At 44.1% G+C, this 16766-nt stretch overlaps 1 protein-coding gene and 1 long non-coding RNA gene across 2 annotated transcripts in view; one reads left to right on the top strand and one right to left on the bottom strand.

Annotated features, from left to right (window-relative positions):
- The window catches only part of LOC148115693 (E3 ubiquitin-protein ligase TRIM39-like), a 40133-nt gene that overhangs the window by 15901 nt on the left and 7466 nt on the right, over positions 1-16766 (top strand). Inside the window, exons 3-4 of the mRNA XM_087883952.1 lie at positions 10148-10378; positions 11980-12002. Of these exons, the coding sequence (XP_087740078.1) occupies positions 10148-10378; positions 11980-12002 (254 nt within the window). The remainder of the gene's footprint in view (positions 1-10147; positions 10379-11979; positions 12003-16766) is intronic.
- LOC148115694 (uncharacterized) lies at positions 11038-12749 on the bottom strand. Its single transcript, XR_015731705.1, has 2 exons — positions 12472-12749; positions 11038-11320 (listed from the first exon to the last, which is right to left on the bottom strand). It is a non-coding gene; the product is annotated as an uncharacterized LOC148115694 (long non-coding RNA).

The raw sequence follows: 16766 nt of genomic DNA, 5'->3' as shown, positions 1-16766 counted from the left end.
AAAGCCAAAAACTTTCCTGCCAATTCCATTAATCTCATCTGCAAGATGGAAGCTAAAGAGAATTGTGCACGGAGGCTGAAAGAGGTGGAGCACTGTGAAGGGTTTGAAGGACTTGGCCACTGCAAGACTTGTGGACTTCAGTTCCCAGAATTCTCCAGCCAGCATGGCGGAGCTGGAGGGCAATCAGCATAGTGGTGGCCACATGAGAGACTAGAGACTAGGAGAATTGACTAGTGGAGCCAGGAGACAAAGAGCTGAGCGGAAGAGCCAAGAGCAATACAGGTAATCAACGGATCCTGAAGGCGTACAGCTTAGTGGCAGCTGAAGGGGAGGCAGATGGACTGGAAGATGGTGAAGGCAACCTAAGTGAATGGAACAAGAAGGCCAAAGGCGAGACGGGTGCCAAAGAGGCTGGCAGTTAACAGAGGATGGGACTAAGACAGTGGGAGAGCCTGAGTGCTTGGAGAAAAGGGAGCAGAGGGACCTGTACACTAGCAGTCCCATCAGGGGAATTCTTGAAGTCCACAAGTCTTACAGTTGCCAAAGTTGGAGGACTGTTGACCAGACAATGGCTTAGATATTGTTTAAAAAAACAATGAGTCTTCTAGTCCTGGAGGGGGTGTTTGGAAGCTGAACTCCATTCACACAAGAGGCCATAGGGTTAAGGTTTTGGGGGTGAAGACACAAACTAGGCCTGCAGCTGAAGCTCTTGTTCTTCTCCTTCCTTCCTTCTCTCCCTTTCCACTTACAGGGAATGTGAGTCTGGATCCAGACACAGCCAATATTGACTGCCTTAAGTTGTCCAAAGATCAAAAAAGTGTCAGAGGAGTTAAGCCAGTTAAAGAAAAATATTGTGCCCCAAATCCCATGAGATTTGTTTGTCATCCTTGTGTCCTTAGCTGTCAGATGTTCTCCACAGGGATACATTTCTGGGAAGTTATTGTTGGAGATAGAGAAGGATGGGGTGTAGGGGTTGCCAGTCAGCCAGTGAACTTAACAGATGTTGATAAGCAGACCAGGTGTTGGATGTTTTGGAAAGGCCTAGGGAAATACGAGGCCGTATCTCCATCAAAACGCTCTGACCTGGTCCTGACTGAGGAGCCCACGACGATCTGCATCTGTCTCAACTGCGAAGGGGGACAAGTGAGCTTTTTTGATTCCAGCACAGCAGCTCTGCTCCATACACTCTCAGACACTTCCTTGGTTGGAGAGACCCTTCTGCCCTATTTCTATTTGGGTGAGGGCACCTGCATGACATTCCCCTCAAAGAAGTGACCTCCATAAACAAAACTCCCTATTTGCCAAGCAGGGATCTCTGAAAGCCTTTAAAGCAGAGATTCCTTAGCTTTTTACTACTTCAGCTTCCTTTATTGTTCTATGCCACCCTGGTCAGTCAATAAGTCATTATAAAGGAATAACCTGATCATCATTTCTATTTGTCTGGATAAAAAAAAAGAGGAGCTTTATTGGCGTTAGCATCATGTGTTCAGATGTATCAGTATTGAAGAGACCTTACAGCTAAGCCTGTCAATCATGATTTTATATGTCTGTCACAGTCTTCATCCCATTTATGGATCATGCTTGTTTGTTTAATGTTAATTGCAATCAATGATTGTGTAGGTGTCCATAACTAAGTATATTCTATAATCATCCCCTTCTTTTTTTCTTTCCTTCCCACTTTCTTTTAACACATAATTGTGTTTTTATACTTACGTAGGTTATCTACAACAATCGGATTACTGATTGTAAGACTGATGGTAATTTTATATGGGAGGTGTGTAATGGATTGCAGTTCCTTCTTTTGCAATTTTGTGCCAATAAATTTATTCAGTACAATACATAGAAACAAAAGATGCACACAAAACAGAAAAAAAATAAAACATACCGTCTGTTATCAAGATAGAAAACGTGAGTCCTCTGTGCCCTAAATGTGTCAGCTGGCTCAAGCCAAAAGTCAAAAAGAATTGTTAATAGAATTGTACAAATGAAATACATTATTAAATAAATGCATTATCTGACAGTAACACTGTTTTTCCTTCTTGGCTTAAGCCACTCTGCCTTTTATTGAGTAACTACAAGTATCGGGAGTAAAAGAAGCCAATCTAGTTTGGTGGTTAAGAATTCTATTGTCCAATTTATCTTGAATTTCTTCCATTTTAGACTCTAGTACATTAGTATTTGTGTCCAACTGTATCATAAATTCTGTAAAGCCATTAGCCACTTTTGAGAATTTTTTCTCCAAAGAATCAAACTTAGATTTCACCAATTCTTTAATTTCCTGCTTAAATTTTTCAAGTTGCTGATTCATAATCTCCTCCCTTCTTTCAATCTCCTCTATAAAAAATTCTATTATATTAAAATCAGGTTTCTGAGACTGAAGAGTTAAGACTTGTTCCTTTAAGTTGTTGGTGGGGGAATCCCCCCCCTTCTTGTTTATCTGACTTTATGAGTCTCAGTGCCATGTTTCCGCCCAGGCAGGCTTTGTTAAAAAAAAAGCAAGAAAAAAAAAAGGGACTTCTTTCCAATCAACAACAATATCAAGTCTCCAAGGGAAGAAAAAGAGAAAAAGACACAGGAGCGAAGTTTTGTCTACAAATGTAGCCAGTGGTATTTATTCCGCTACATTGTAGTAATAGAAAACGGAAGGACTTTCCCTTTCAGTCTCTCCTCCAGCCGACGCCATTTTAAAAGACTTTTTTTCCTCTTTCTTTTCCTCCTCTCTCTTAAGTAATTTTTTAAAAAAAAATCAGTAAAATACTTGCGGTTCAGTATTACAGGTCCAGCTCACATTTTCTTTGAGTAGTCTGTTAAATTTGCAGGCTTGCTTTTGACGCCTGGCTCTGCATCAGCAGAGGTCTCCCAAAGCCCGGAGCAGCGGCTGGGGATACGGGGCATCTCATCCGCTCCGTCCCAAAAGTAAAGGAAAAACTTTTGGGACTCCGCAGAGAGTTCTACCCACCCCTGCCGGCTCTATCTCCGTTTCCTCATGGAAACGGAGTTTTTTCGAGCCGCCATTCCATTGTGAAGGCGGCTCTGACAGGCGATGGAAGCTGACGATCCCAAAGGAACGTCTGGCAGCGACAAACAGCAAACCGGAAGTCCTTTTTTGAACCGGAATTCAAAAAATTGAAAATGATTTGACAAACACTCAGGATAATAGCTTAGAAGAAAAACCTAAAATGGACGCTGATCAAAAGTATGGTAATGCAGAAAATCTGCAACAGAAGATTGAAAAAGAGATTTTAATGGTACAATATAACTTCACAGAATATGCGATAAGATTAAGAGGTTTGCAGGAAAATAATAGAGATGATTTAAGGAAAATATCTTCTGAATTTCTAGCTGGGATTCTAAAGGTTCAACCTGACGAAGTGTTTTGTAGGATTGACAGAGTTTATCGAATCAACTCCTGGATTGCCAAGCAAAGGCAATTGCCTAGAGATGTGGTGATTTATTTTACAGATAAAGAAATTAGGAATAATATCGTGCAAAATTCCTTTAATTCTAATTTGCAATTGTATGGAAGAAAGATTTGGATTTACAAGGAACTCCCACCTAAGATATTGATGGAAAGGAAGAAATTTGGTTTTCTGGTGAATGAATTAAAAAAGAGAAATATCCCATTCAGGTGGGACGCCCCAGTTGGTATTATATTTAGATACCAAGGAGAAAGATATCAGCTAAATACTGTTGAAAGAGCGGAAGAATTTTATCAAAATAGGTTGAAAATGAATTTAACATCTTCAGGTATAATACAGGATAAGCAGAAGGAGCCGGAAATAAAGGTAAAATATCGAATTACAGAGACTGTACCAGATGAATTGCCTTTGGATTTATTGGATACCCCAGCTGGACTATCTACAAATTTGAGAGAAGTGGCATCTAACCTTAATGTGATGACTTATCAAGGCAAGGATAAGCATGGAAACCAATTAGGGGATATACAAGGGATAAAAAAGAAACATGAGATACAAAAACAAAACCAACAAGACCAATCTACAAAGCAGAATAAAAACCGACCAGATGATACACAATTTGTAGAAAGGAAACCAGGATGGAAACCAAACCCACAAAAAGAAAAGAAAAAAAGAAATAGGTGGCATAAAAATAGAAATTTCTAAATCAGGCAACAGTGAAGCCAGTGACTTTAAAATATGAATGATTATGTGTAAACACAGAAGAGGCGACGTATTGGTTAATATCATCCTGAGGATTGTGGCAGATCTCTGCATGGCCGTAATCTGGGGACGTGAAACGAGCCTTAAACTGATGGATTTGAATTATCTATTTTGGAATTTCTTTTTGTGTTGATAAACATATTATATTATCTTGAATCACAAGGCAAGAGAATTATGCTGGGGCATGCAGAAGTTCGGGTTGTTACCCACTACGATGATGGGAATTAATAATCCTGATGAAACCCATAATTATTACTATATGGAATATAATTATAATGTCACTCGGGTGGTTGTTTTTACTTTTATACATATAAGAAGATATTTACTACTGATGGGGGCAGATATGATTGAAGATCCTGAATAAACTGTTGCACCAGCAAGCTATGTTACCCGATTATGGATGTTGGTTCTACCAATCCAGTGGAAAGACCTCAAAGAAGATACTATATGGATTATAAATTTAAAGTCATTGTCTTTTCTTTTTTTTTTATTTAGATATAATGGAAAATATAGACATATATTTTTAAGTAGTGTGGGCAGTGAATCAAAGATATTAAGAAATGTTGTGTATGGTAATTTTGCATGATAGTGGGTGAATAAGCTAGTTAGTAGATTGATTAGTCTAAGAAAAGGGATTTTTAAGTGATATATTTAGGGGAGTGGAGGAAATGGATAGAGTGGAATAAATGTTAAACTAGATTTTATGGGGAAGGCCGCTTTGAAATGTTATAGTAATATATATAGAAGATTAAATGTTAAAGTAGGACTTATCGTATAGTTTTAAAGTGGAGAAGTTATTCTATAATGTCATAGTATAATGTCTTTTTTTTCCTTTCTTTTCTCTTTTCTGAAATGTATGGATAAAGGGGGATGTTATAATATTAATAATATTTTTAGTAAGTAAAGGTCAATATCTAGAGGAGGGAGTAAGTAATCTGTTATGAATTAGGGTTTTTTTTTTTTTGTTATGAAGAAGTCACAGGGGGGGATGGGTGGGGAGGGGGGGTTAGGGAGGGGGAGGGAGAGGGGAAAAAAAAGGGGGGGAAATTTGTATTTAAAAAAAAAAAGAATTCAAGCTAGAAGCCCTGAGTTCTAATCCTCCCTTAGGTACAAGGCCAGTTGGACCCATTACTCTCACTCAGCCTTAGGAAGAGGGCAATGGCAAGCCACTCCTGAATTTTTATCGAGAAAAGTGGAGGGAGATTCGTCTAGGTAGCCACCAGTGGCCAACACTGAGGCAGCCCAAAAGTGGCTTCGATATTGAGATGGGCGTCAGATCCAGTTTGATCTATGGTTAAGGCACCAGGCTAGGAAGAGGAAGACGGTGAGTTCAAGTCCTACCTTAGCCCTGAAAGCCAGTTGGTAACTTTGAGCCAGTCATTCTGTCTCAGTCCAATCCACTTCACAGGTTTGTTGTGGGGAAAATAGGAGGAGGAAGATGTGTTGGATATGTTTGCCACCTTGAGGTATTTATAAAAATAAAGGCGAGATACAAATAAATAATAAGGGGAGTGAAATTTAACACTGATATGGTGACTTTGATTGCTAACAGCAGCTCTCTGGAACATCTCAAAGCATCTAAACTGAAGTTGCTGTTGACAAAGGTGCATGTGAGTTATCCAAACTTACCTAATACAGGTAGTCCTCGATTTACAACCACAATTGAGCCCCAAATTTTTGCTGCCAAGTGAGACGGCTATTAAGTGAGCTTTGCCCCATTTTAAGTGCATCATGAGGGGGAAGGGAAGGTAAAGGAGGAGGTTTTGACAGGAAGGAGGAGACCAAGAGAGAGAGATGGGAAGAGGCAGCAGAGAAGGGAAGTGGGGCCTCCTGGCTCATCTGGCCTCCACCCCATAGAATGAGGGGGGAAGCAATACATGAAGATAGATGGGAAAAGGGGGAGAAAGGAGGGTTGGGAAAGGTAGGGAGAAGTGTGTGAGGAAAGACAGAAAGGAGAAGGGAGGAGAAAGATGGAGAGAATCAAGGAAGGAGCAGAGGCAGCGGCAGGAGAGGCTAGCAAGCAGCAGGAAGGAGAGAGGAAGAAGGACCAACCAGACGTCTGACCACCACCCAACCGTGTGATCCGCCTGCTGAGGAGACAGCACAAGGGTCCAGCTGGGAGGACAAGATAGCAGAGTCCAGCTGAGCCGGGCAAGTGGGGGGATCCAAGTGGATGGGCAGCCACATGATGGATTGTAAGAGGGCAAGGGGGACCTGGTCCCCAGCGACCCTTTCAGGGGTGACGCTACATCACCATCTTTCATGTCACAGTTGTTAAGTGAATCACTTCCGTTGTTAAGTTAGTGACACAGTTGCTAAGTGTGAATCTGACTTCCCCGTTGACTCTGCTTGTCAGAAGGTCACAAAGGTTCATCACACGACCAGGGAACCCTGCAACCGTCACAGATATGAGCCAATTGCCAAGCGACTGAATGTTGATCATATAATCGTGGGGATGCTGCAATGGTCGTAAGTGTGAAACACTGTCATAGGGCACTTTTTAATGTCTATGTGCATTAAAAATGAGACATGTTAAAATGCTTGTTTATTTGACTTCACAACCTACACATGGAGAGCCACTGATCTAATGATTAAAATTAAATTAAAAACATAATTAGCAGTATTTGATGCTGCTGGCTAGGTGGCTCAGTGGCTAAGACGCTGAGCTTGTCGATCAGAAAGGTCGGCAGTTTGAATCCCTAGTATAGGTCTCAAGCATGAGCAGGGGGTTGGACTAGATGACCTCCACGGTCCCTTCCCACTCTGTGACTGTTACATGTGAATTGTTATAGTCCATCTCACACTCAGCCGGATGTTTAGAGTGAATTTGGCCTTTTGATCCACCTATTGAGTCCTTCCCAAGAACAGACAGGTGTTTGTGGGTTTTAAAGGTATCATTGTAGGATGTAAGCTCTTCCAAGTAATGCAACTATCCTAAATACCTGCCAGTTTGAAAGCACCCAAATTGTGACTACAGGGACACTGCAACAGATGTTAAGTGTGAAAATGGTTTTAAGCCTTTTTTGTCCCTCAGAGCCGTTTGTACCTGGTTGCTAAGAAATAGTCATAAATTGAAGGTTACTTGTAACTCCTTTCGTCCTTATTAAATTTTATTCCGTTCCATTGAATCCATCAAGATCACTTTCAATGTTATATAAAGCTTCTAATTGATTACGGAGTGGGCGGAAATATAGGGGAAAGTCTGAGGGAAAGCTGAGGAAAGGGGAGGGGGAGGAGGAGGAAGAGGGGGAAAGAGATGGAGAGAAGGGGAAAGAGATGGAGAGAAGGGGAGGCAGGCAGGGGAATCGAAGGAGGAGCAGAGACAGGAGGGAGAGAGGGAGGGAGGGAGAAGGGCCGACTGGCCATCTGATCACCCCCACCACTGCCTGATCCGCCTGCTGAGAGGAGACCCCAGAAGGGACCGGCGGGAAGGAGAAGACAGCAGAGTCCAGCCGAGCAGGGCAAGTGGAGGGCCTGAGCAAAGGGACCAGAGTGGAGTGGCAGCCACAAGGAATGGACCGAAGCAAGGAAGGGCGCCTGGATGGTTGGAAAAGAGGGCAGGGGGAACCCGGACCCCAGTGGCCCTTTCGGGTGTTGAAGTCAATCAATCAACCAATCAGAAGAGACCCTATATATACCATTTGAAACCCTCCAGTCATAAAGGGGCCGTGATTCCCCACCTCTCCATTAGCAGAATGTGTGGATCAATAATTGATCGGGGGGGGAGGGGATCCCATGAATGTTGGCTTCTCCCCAATATTTTAAACTTGTTTACTCTCTTTAACAGGATCAATTGTAAATGGTTGGGGTTCGTCCCAGGGATATTTGCTTCTCTCCAGTTTTTGAAACAATTTTCCCTTTAACGAGCTGGTTGGGCTGAGAATAACTGATCGGGGCTCCGTACCTTGAATTTTTCCTCCTCCCCAATTTGTTCCTTTTAAAATACTCTCCTTCTTCTTTAAGAAGCCAGCGAAGATGCCCGCAAGAGCAGCAACAATTCATTCTGGTTTCCTGCATAGGCACAGCCCAAAGGCGGTCAGCTGATTCGGAGGAAAAGAAGCAAAACTTAACTTTCTCTTTCCTTTCCCGGCGGAGGAGGCGGCGATGGCAGCCGAAGCGTCCTTGCAGGATTTGGTGGGAGAAGCCACCTGCTCCATTTGCCTGGACTTTTTCCAGGACCCCCTGCTCATCCCCCAGTGCGGCCACAACTTCTGCCGGGGCTGCCTGACCCGCAGTTGGGGGACGTCGGAATCGGAGGCTTCCTGTCCCCAATGCAGGCAGACCTTCGCGCCCCGCAGCCTCCTCCCCAACAGGCAGCTGGCGCGGGTGGCTGAAGTGGCCGGGCGATGCGGAGGTCCTTGGGGCAAGGAAGGAGGGAGCTTCTGCCCGAAACACCGGGAGCCCCTCAAGCTCTTTTGTAAGGACCACCAGACTCTCATCTGCTTGGTCTGCGACCGATCCAAAGAGCACAAGGGCCACTGAGTGATCCCTGCGGAGGAGGCTTTCCAGGAATCCCAGGTAGGAGTCAGCCAGGAGGAATCGCTGCGGAGGGGCATCCAATGCCAGCCCTCTCAGTCTTTTTACTAGTTTACTTGCTTCCTCCTGCTTTATCCCACCCCTTATCTCCCTGCCTGCAATGTTGAAAAAACAGGTTGACATCCCTGTTGTCACTGATCAAAATTCAGGTGCTTGTCAATTGTATTGTGTTGTCCTGGGCTCTTGTGTTCACCCTTTGCCACCTTCTGATAAACAAAGTCAATGGAGAAGCCAGATTCGCTTACCTGCTGTGTGACTAACCTGACAACGGCAGTGATTCACTTAACAACATTTGGAAGAAAGGTTGTAAAATGAGACAAAACTTCACTTAACTGTCTTGCTTAGCAACAGAAATTGCCTGTAGGAAGAAATAGGCTCCCTTCACCAGCTCCCTTTCCTCATTTGCTCTAGAGCGAAATTGTCATGGAGTCCAAATCTTGAGTGCAGAGGCCAAAAACCACTCCTGCTGGATCAGCCCAAACTTTCATTTCTCAGTGATGCTTCTGGGATGACTGCAACCAGGAGACTCAGGCAGCTCACTTTAATGCCCTTGCAGGGAGTCCTTGGCAATGAAAAAAGTGACAGAATGTTTTTTACCCTTGTGATCATTGCAGGCATTCCATGGTCACAGGATCAAAATTTGGACGTTTGCCAACTGTCATGTATTTATGATGATTGAATATTCTGTGTCTTCTAACTGGGCCTTCCCTCCGATGTAATTCTTTACAGAAAAGAAACTCAAAACTTATATTTTTCAGATCAAGGTGGAGGATTGCCTGAAGGCTCAGAAGGAGCAGAAAGAAAACATAGCGACATACAAAGGAGACACAGAGCAAACTGTGCAGGAGATGCTTGTAAGTATTGATCCAATGGTGAGGAGCTTCTGAGCTAATAGGAAGGAGAAGCTCATCCACCATCTTTGATAATAGGCAGCCTGTTTGTAAGTACAAGTTCTGACTGAAATTAATTCAAAGTTAAAGACTGTGTGAGGCACAGAAGTTGTTCTTAACCTGGGGACTGAGATGTCACCATTGGCTGAATGAGTCTCAGTTGGGTTAAGTGCCCCTATCCCATGAGCTGTGTTTTATGCAATAGGTTTGGCTTGCTTAATAAATTAAGGCAAATCGTATTTCATCACTGAAAAAATTGTGAACACAAACATTTTTCTGTCTACATTTTTGAAATCCCTGATTGCTAAGAAAATTTTCATGACAGATCATTTAAACTGGAGCCTTTTTTTTTTCTTTTTAGAAACTTCCCCCTTGTGTTTTTTAATGTCAAAAGGATTTTTTTCTTCCTAGGAAATTCTCCCACTTCACTTTTGGATTCTTCAAGGAATCCATTTAATTATCATGACAAAATTAAAATTATTAAATAAAATAATTAAAATAAAATAAAATTATGCCATTTGCTTTTTCTCTTTATTGTTCTAGGATCGCATCGACAAAGTGAAAAAAAGTGTAATGGCTGAATTCAGAGAGCTACAACTCTGGTTAGAAGGACAGGAGAAGCTTCTATTGACTAAAATGGAAGAAACGGAGAAGGATATTATGGCAAGAAAGGAGAAGGGTTTGGCCAAGCACATGGAGGAACTGGGCTCTCTTGACCATCTCATCCAGGAGATAGAAGAGAAGCTTCAGCAGCCAGCCAGCAAACTCTTACAGGTCAGGTTGTATCATAGAGATCATAGAATCCTAGGGCTGGAAGGGACCTTGGAGGTCTTCTCTGCAGAAGGCAGAGTCCTTATTCCATCCAGAAGAAATCTATTATTGGAAGCCTCCAGTGATGGATCACCCAGAACTCTGGGAGGGAAGCTGTTCCACTGATAAATACTTCTCACTGTCAGGAAATTCTTTTGTATTTTAGGTTGGATCTCTTTGTGATGAGTTTTCACTTCAGGTGCTACGGAGACTAAATCGATGCCCTTTTCTCTATGACAGCCTTCCAAGTATTGGAAGATGGCGGTAGGGTCTCCCCTAAGCCTTCTCTTTGTTAGGCTGAGCCTACCGTGTTCCCTTTGCCATTCATTGTACAGTTTGGCCTCCAGAGCCCTTATCACCTTTATTGCTCCTCTCTGTCTCAGCATTTTTTTGGTATCATGGTGTACCAATGATGAAATGGAATAGCCTGCTTTAGCCCCTCCCCAGAATACTCTTTTTGACTCTTTCCTTCCCCCTCCCCAGAAATTTAATTGAAATTATAATAGTGAAAAGTACAAATGGAAATAAAGAAAATAGGGAAACGGAGAAGGATAAGAATGGGAAAGAAGTGTCAGATAAAGGGAAAACAAAACATTTTCAGCACAGTAAAATACAAAATAAAATTACAGCCTCAAGTTTTTATTTTTTATATTTACTCATTATTAGCCATGTGTATAAAAACAGATTAGTCTAATAAGAAAAATCAAGTATCAAGAGTTCTTTTTTTTTCTATCTCAAGCAGAAAGTTTTGAAGCAGCTTCCAAGTAGAAGCAATGGGTCAGATCTAATTAAAGCAGTCAATTTTGTCATTTTTTCTAGCTCCATCACTTTTTCCATCCATTCTTCTCTTGTGGAGGTTGATATACCTTCCCATGTCTGCATGTAGGATTCTGGCTGCATTTGACTCTATGGAAAGGAATGGTCACCAAATGAGCTATTTAGTCAAGGAGTAACTGTATTGGTTTAAATTAGGGATACATAATTTGATACAGAAAAAGCAGGCCATGCAAAAAGCAGGAATTCAAAGTACTGGTCACTGTCTCTATATTCTTCACAATTTGAGGTTCCTGTCCCCTATTAGAGGATGTGGTGGTGGGTGTTCTTTGTAGGGTCTCCCCCTCCCCTTAATCTCCAGGCAAGGAAAAACCCAACACTGATGACTTTCTATAAAGTATTATAACCACCTGGATTTTCCAAAGTGCCTTCATTCTGGAAGCATAAATGCAGGGCATGTTTTTATTCTATTGATGCACTGTTTTGTTTTTCAAATGGTCTTTTCTTTTTGCTATTATGTTATATATATATATTCTGTAATTGTGTTGAATTCAACTAGGGTATAATTTTTCTCAGGCAAAAAAGTAAAAACAATACCTCTCCAAAAGAGGTTGAACAGCTGAGGAAAAAAGAGCAATGGGATTTTTTTTCTTTAAAAAAATGGAAGTACTTTATGTGTCTGTTAGTGTCTAGTTGTCCAGAGGTTTCACTCATTTGTTTTGTAGATGTAAGAATTTAATTTTCTGCCTAGGAAATGGCTCCTTTCAATGCGTTCTCTCTCTTTTTTTTAGGACATTGGAAGCATCTTGAAGAAGTAAGTAAATCCACCCTTTTCTTTACAGTCTCAGAGATCAGCAGCTCCTCCAACAGTTTTCCTATTTTGGAAAGGTCTTTCTGTATTTCACAGTATTTTAATGTAAAGATTGCGTACTGTATTTCAGGGCTTTTTAGACATTTCCTCAGATAACTTCAACACAATATAATTAGCAATATTTGAGATGATCAATTATTGTTGGTTGCATAGTCAGCCAGACGTTTAGACTGAATTTGGCCGTTTTATCTGCCTATTGAGTCCTTCCCAAGAAGAGACAGATGTTTGATGGTTTTGAAGGTATCATTGTAGGATGTAAGCTCTTCCAAGTAATGCAACTATCATAAATACATGCCAGTTTCCAAGCACCAGAATAGTGATTACAGGGAAACTGTGACAGATGTTAAGGGTGAAAATGGTTGTGAGTCAGTTTTTTGAGAGCCGTTGTAACTGGTTGCTAACAAATACTCACCAATTTCCTTAGACAACCGCAACAGGACATAATTAGCAGTATTTGATATGGTGAATTGTTATAGTCCGTCACACACTCAACCAGACGTTTAGATTTAATTTGTCATTTTTTTCCACCTATTGAGTCCTTTCTAAGAAGAGACAGATGTTTGATGGTTTTAAAGGTATTGTAGGATGTAAGCTATTCCAAGTAATGCAACTGTCATAAATACATGCCAGTTGCCAAGCACCTGAATTGTGATGACAGGGACATTGTGACAGATGTTATCTGCAATTTCATTGCATTACCTTTAAATTTAATTTTACTTTGGTGTCATTGCACCTCGTACAACGAAATTAAATGCCATCTTCAGTGTACATCTATTATTACTAATAATAATAATAAAACAAAACCACATATCCTTCACATTCTACACAATTAAATTGAAAACCTGTGATACTGCATTAGTATTGCACTATACAGTAGAATTCAACATAGTTACCGCTCTGGGATAGAAGCTGTTTTTCAGCCTATTTTTCCTTGTTTTTATTTACCGTCTGCCAGATGGCAATAGTTCAACAAAAGGGGTGCCCAGGATGAGATGGATCTTTAAGAATGTTTTAAACTTTCTTAAGGCAGCGGGAGCTATAAAGCTCTTCCAAGGAGGGGAGGGGGCAACCAATGATACTCTGGGCAATGATGTTAACTGTTATGTTGGGTGAATGAGGATGCAGCAAGCCAGAGTAGTGAGTGACAACAGCTCTTTTTTGTATAGTGAGAATCCAGCAACTAACCCAGGGAGCCAGCTCCCTTTATATACCTTGCAGCTGTAGTGGTCAGCCAATCAGCTGAGGATCAGTTAATTCAAACTTCCCGCCAAACAAACCTATTTACATAACACTCCTCCCCTCCCAGAAGTCACTTGGGGTGTTATTTACATACAAAGTCTCTCAGGTGACTAGGGCGTGTGCGAGTCCTAGTTGACCTGTGCAGTTCAGTCGGAGGGGCGGCGTCAAGCAGGTCGGAGGGACTTTCTGTTTCTCCCTGCTCTGCCAATGAGGCCTCCGGGACTTCTCCGGCGGTTTGTGGGCGGCGACTTCTCCGGCGGTTTGGACTACCTCGATGGAGCAGCGCTGGATACCAGATTCCTCAGCTAAGTCCTCCGCTCTACCCAGGCTTGTAGTTTGTGTTTCTGGTTGGTAGTCATGGTCAGAGATTGGTTCGTCGAATCTGTCGTCGGTGTCTGCGGTTACTCGTTTTCTTAGTTGGTCAATATGTCTGCGCCAAACTCTCCCGTCCCCCATGTCTACCCTGTATGATTTGGGCCCCGTGATTTCTGTGATTGTCCCGGCCTCCCAGAGTGGGCCCTGTCCGTAGTTTCTAGCGTGTACCAGTGTTCCTATGGTGAACTCTCTAAGCTTCCTCTCCCCTCACTTGAAAACCTCTGGGGAGTAATTGGGATTAAGCCTATCTAGTATTCCTCGGAGTTTCCGCCCCATTAATAGTTCTGCCGGGCTTCGGCCTCCTGGCTGTACAGGGTGTGGAGTGCTGAGCTATTAAAAACTTGTCTACCCTTTCCTGCCAGTCTCTGGGGCTTAAACGTGAAAGGGCCTCCTTTGCTGACCTCACAAATCTCTCAGCCTGTCCGTTACTAGCCGGATGAAACGGGGCCGAAAGGACATGTCTGATCCCTAGTCCCGCTAAGTAACCCTCGAATTGTGTCGCGGTGAATTGTGGCCCGTTATCTGACACTAGGATGTCCGGTAACCCATGGGTGGCGAATAACTGTCTTAGCTCCCTGATGGTTGCGTCGCTGGTGGTGGCCTTCATTAGCTTGATCTCCAACCATTTGGAGAATGCATCTACAACGACCATGAAGGTCTGCCCATGAAATGGGCCTGCAAAGTCAATGTGTATCCTGGACCAGGGTCCCTGGGGTCTTTTCCACTCCCTCACGGGTGCCGTTGGTGGATCTGATCTGGACTCTTGGCAGGGCTGGCATCTCCCCACCCACTCGGTAATGTCTGTATCCATGTTGGGCCACCAGACGTAGCTCCTGGCTAGCCCCTTCATTCTTACAATCCCAGGGTGCCCCTCATGCAACAATGTTAAAACTTTTTCCCGTAGGCGCAAGGGAATAACAACCCGATCGCCCCATAGTAAACAACCCCCTTGCATTGTCAATTCGTCCTGTTTCCCCGCGAACGGTTTAAATTCCCCGCTCCCAATCCTTTCCGGCCACCCCCTTATGACCCAACTTGCGACTGTCCGGATCACGTGGTCTTTCGTTGAAGCTCTCGCGACCTCTGCTGATGTGATGGGCTCTGAGTCCAATACGTCTATCAGCAAGATGGGGATGCCGGGTGTGGGGTCTTCTAGGCTGTCGGGTAGTGGGCATCGGCTGAGTGCGTCTGCGTTGCCCATGTCCGCCCCTGGTCGGTGTACCAGGCGATAGGAATATGCTGCGAGGAAGATGGCCCAGTGTGTCATCCTGGGTGATAGTGCTGCCGGTGTTGGCCGATCTCCCGTGAGGAGACCCAGGAGCGGTCGATGGTCGGTGATTAGCTCAAAGTCTCTCCCGAACAAGTACTCGTGGAATTTCTTTACTCCCAAAACGGCGGCGAGGGCCTCCTTGTCGAGCTGACTATAATTTCGCTCGGCGCTTGACAGAGTTCGGGAGTAGTATGCGATGGGCACTTCTAGGCCATTCGGGAGTCTATGGCTCAGGACGGCTCCCACCCCGAACGGGGATGCGTCACATGCTAGAACAAGGGGAAGCGTTGCGTTGTACTGGATTAGAAAACTCTCAGCTGATAGCAGTTTTTTAATGCTGGCGAATGCCCTGTCTTCAGCCTTCCCCCATTTCCAAATTGCTTTCTTAGTTAACAGTCTATGTAAGGGTTCTGCCACTGTTGCTTTGTCTTTAAGGAAGATGGCGTAAAAGTTTAATAGTTCCAGGAAGGCCTGTAATTCTGCCTTGTCTTTGGGGGTGGGCGCTTCTTTGATTGCTCTGATCTTGCTCTCTGTGGGGTGTATGCCGGTGCCATCTACCCTGTATCCTAGGAACTCGACTGAGGGGACTGCGATCATGCATTTGTTTCTTTTTACTCTGAGTCCTGCGTCCCTGAATTTCCTTAGGACCTCCCTCAGCCTTTCCCTTAACTGCTGCTCATTGTTGGCGGTAATGAGCACGTCATCAAAATAGGGCACCACCCCGGGGATTCCCTGTAGTAGCCGCTCCATGGTACTTTGGAACAGTCCGGGGGCTACGCTTACTCCGAATTGCAGGCGGGTGCACTTGAAGGCCCCTCTGTGGGTTACGATAGTCTGTGCCTCTGCAGCAGTGCCATCTACCAGCAGTTGCTGGTACGCCTGCGCAAGATCGAGTTTTGCAAAGATTTTGCCGGGGCCCAGGGAATGCAATAAATGGTGAACGATGGGCACGGGATAGGCGCTCTGCTGCAGGGCCTTATTTATCGTGCATTTATAATCAGCGCACATGCACACTGATCTGTCCGGCTTTACCGGTGTAACAATTGGGGTCTCCCATTTGGCGTGGTCGACTGGAACGAGCACCCTTTGTTTGATTAATTTGTCCAGTTCAATGTCAATTTTGGGCTTCAGGGCGAACGGTACCCGCCTAGGCTTTAAACGGATAGGTGCAATATTGGGGTTGAGGTTAAATGAAATCGGGGTCCCCACATACTTGCCAAGCCTTTCGTCGAACACGTCCTGGAACTCCTGCATCAGGTCCTCTTTCAGGGTGCTTAAACGTTCCTTACTCCGGTGAATCCCATGCCTAGGGCTCTAAACCAGTCCATGCCCAGGAGGCTTGGGAGGTTGTCGCTGACAATGGTGAGGGGCAGTTTCTCGGTAAACTCCCTGTACTGTACTTGGAACTCGCCTCTTCCTTCGACGGGTATGCGGTTCCCTTGGTAGTCTTTCAGTCTGCGTTGCTGTGGCTGGAGCTGTTGCTTGCGTACGCTGGGGATGACTTTCTTTAGGTTCTCCCAAGACATGATGGATATCGGCGATCCCGTGTCGATCTCCATCTGGCACTCCCGTCCCTCGATTTCGACCGTGGTGTAGGTCTTTTCTCCGGGCGAGGTGCAGGTCTGTGCGATGCGTATGGTGTAGGCCCCAGCGTCTTCGAATTTCGCGCCCTTCCGGTTGCCGCCATCTTTGTTGGGCCTTCGGTGTGGTGCCGGCTCTGATTGGAAGGGTTGGCCACATGGTTTGTAGCTCTGGTGTGCCTTGGATCTGCAGACCCGAGCGATGTGGCCCCTTTTCTCACAGGAACGGCAAACGGCGTCCCT

Source organism: Pantherophis guttatus, chromosome 2 (assembly GCF_059756535.1).
Source record: "Pantherophis guttatus breed Tessera chromosome 2, ASM5975653v1, whole genome shotgun sequence".
Taxonomy (NCBI): Eukaryota; Metazoa; Chordata; class Lepidosauria; order Squamata; family Colubridae; genus Pantherophis; species Pantherophis guttatus.
The sequence above is the reverse complement of the archived record's forward strand: the minus strand, read 5'-3'. Positions and strand labels throughout refer to the sequence as shown.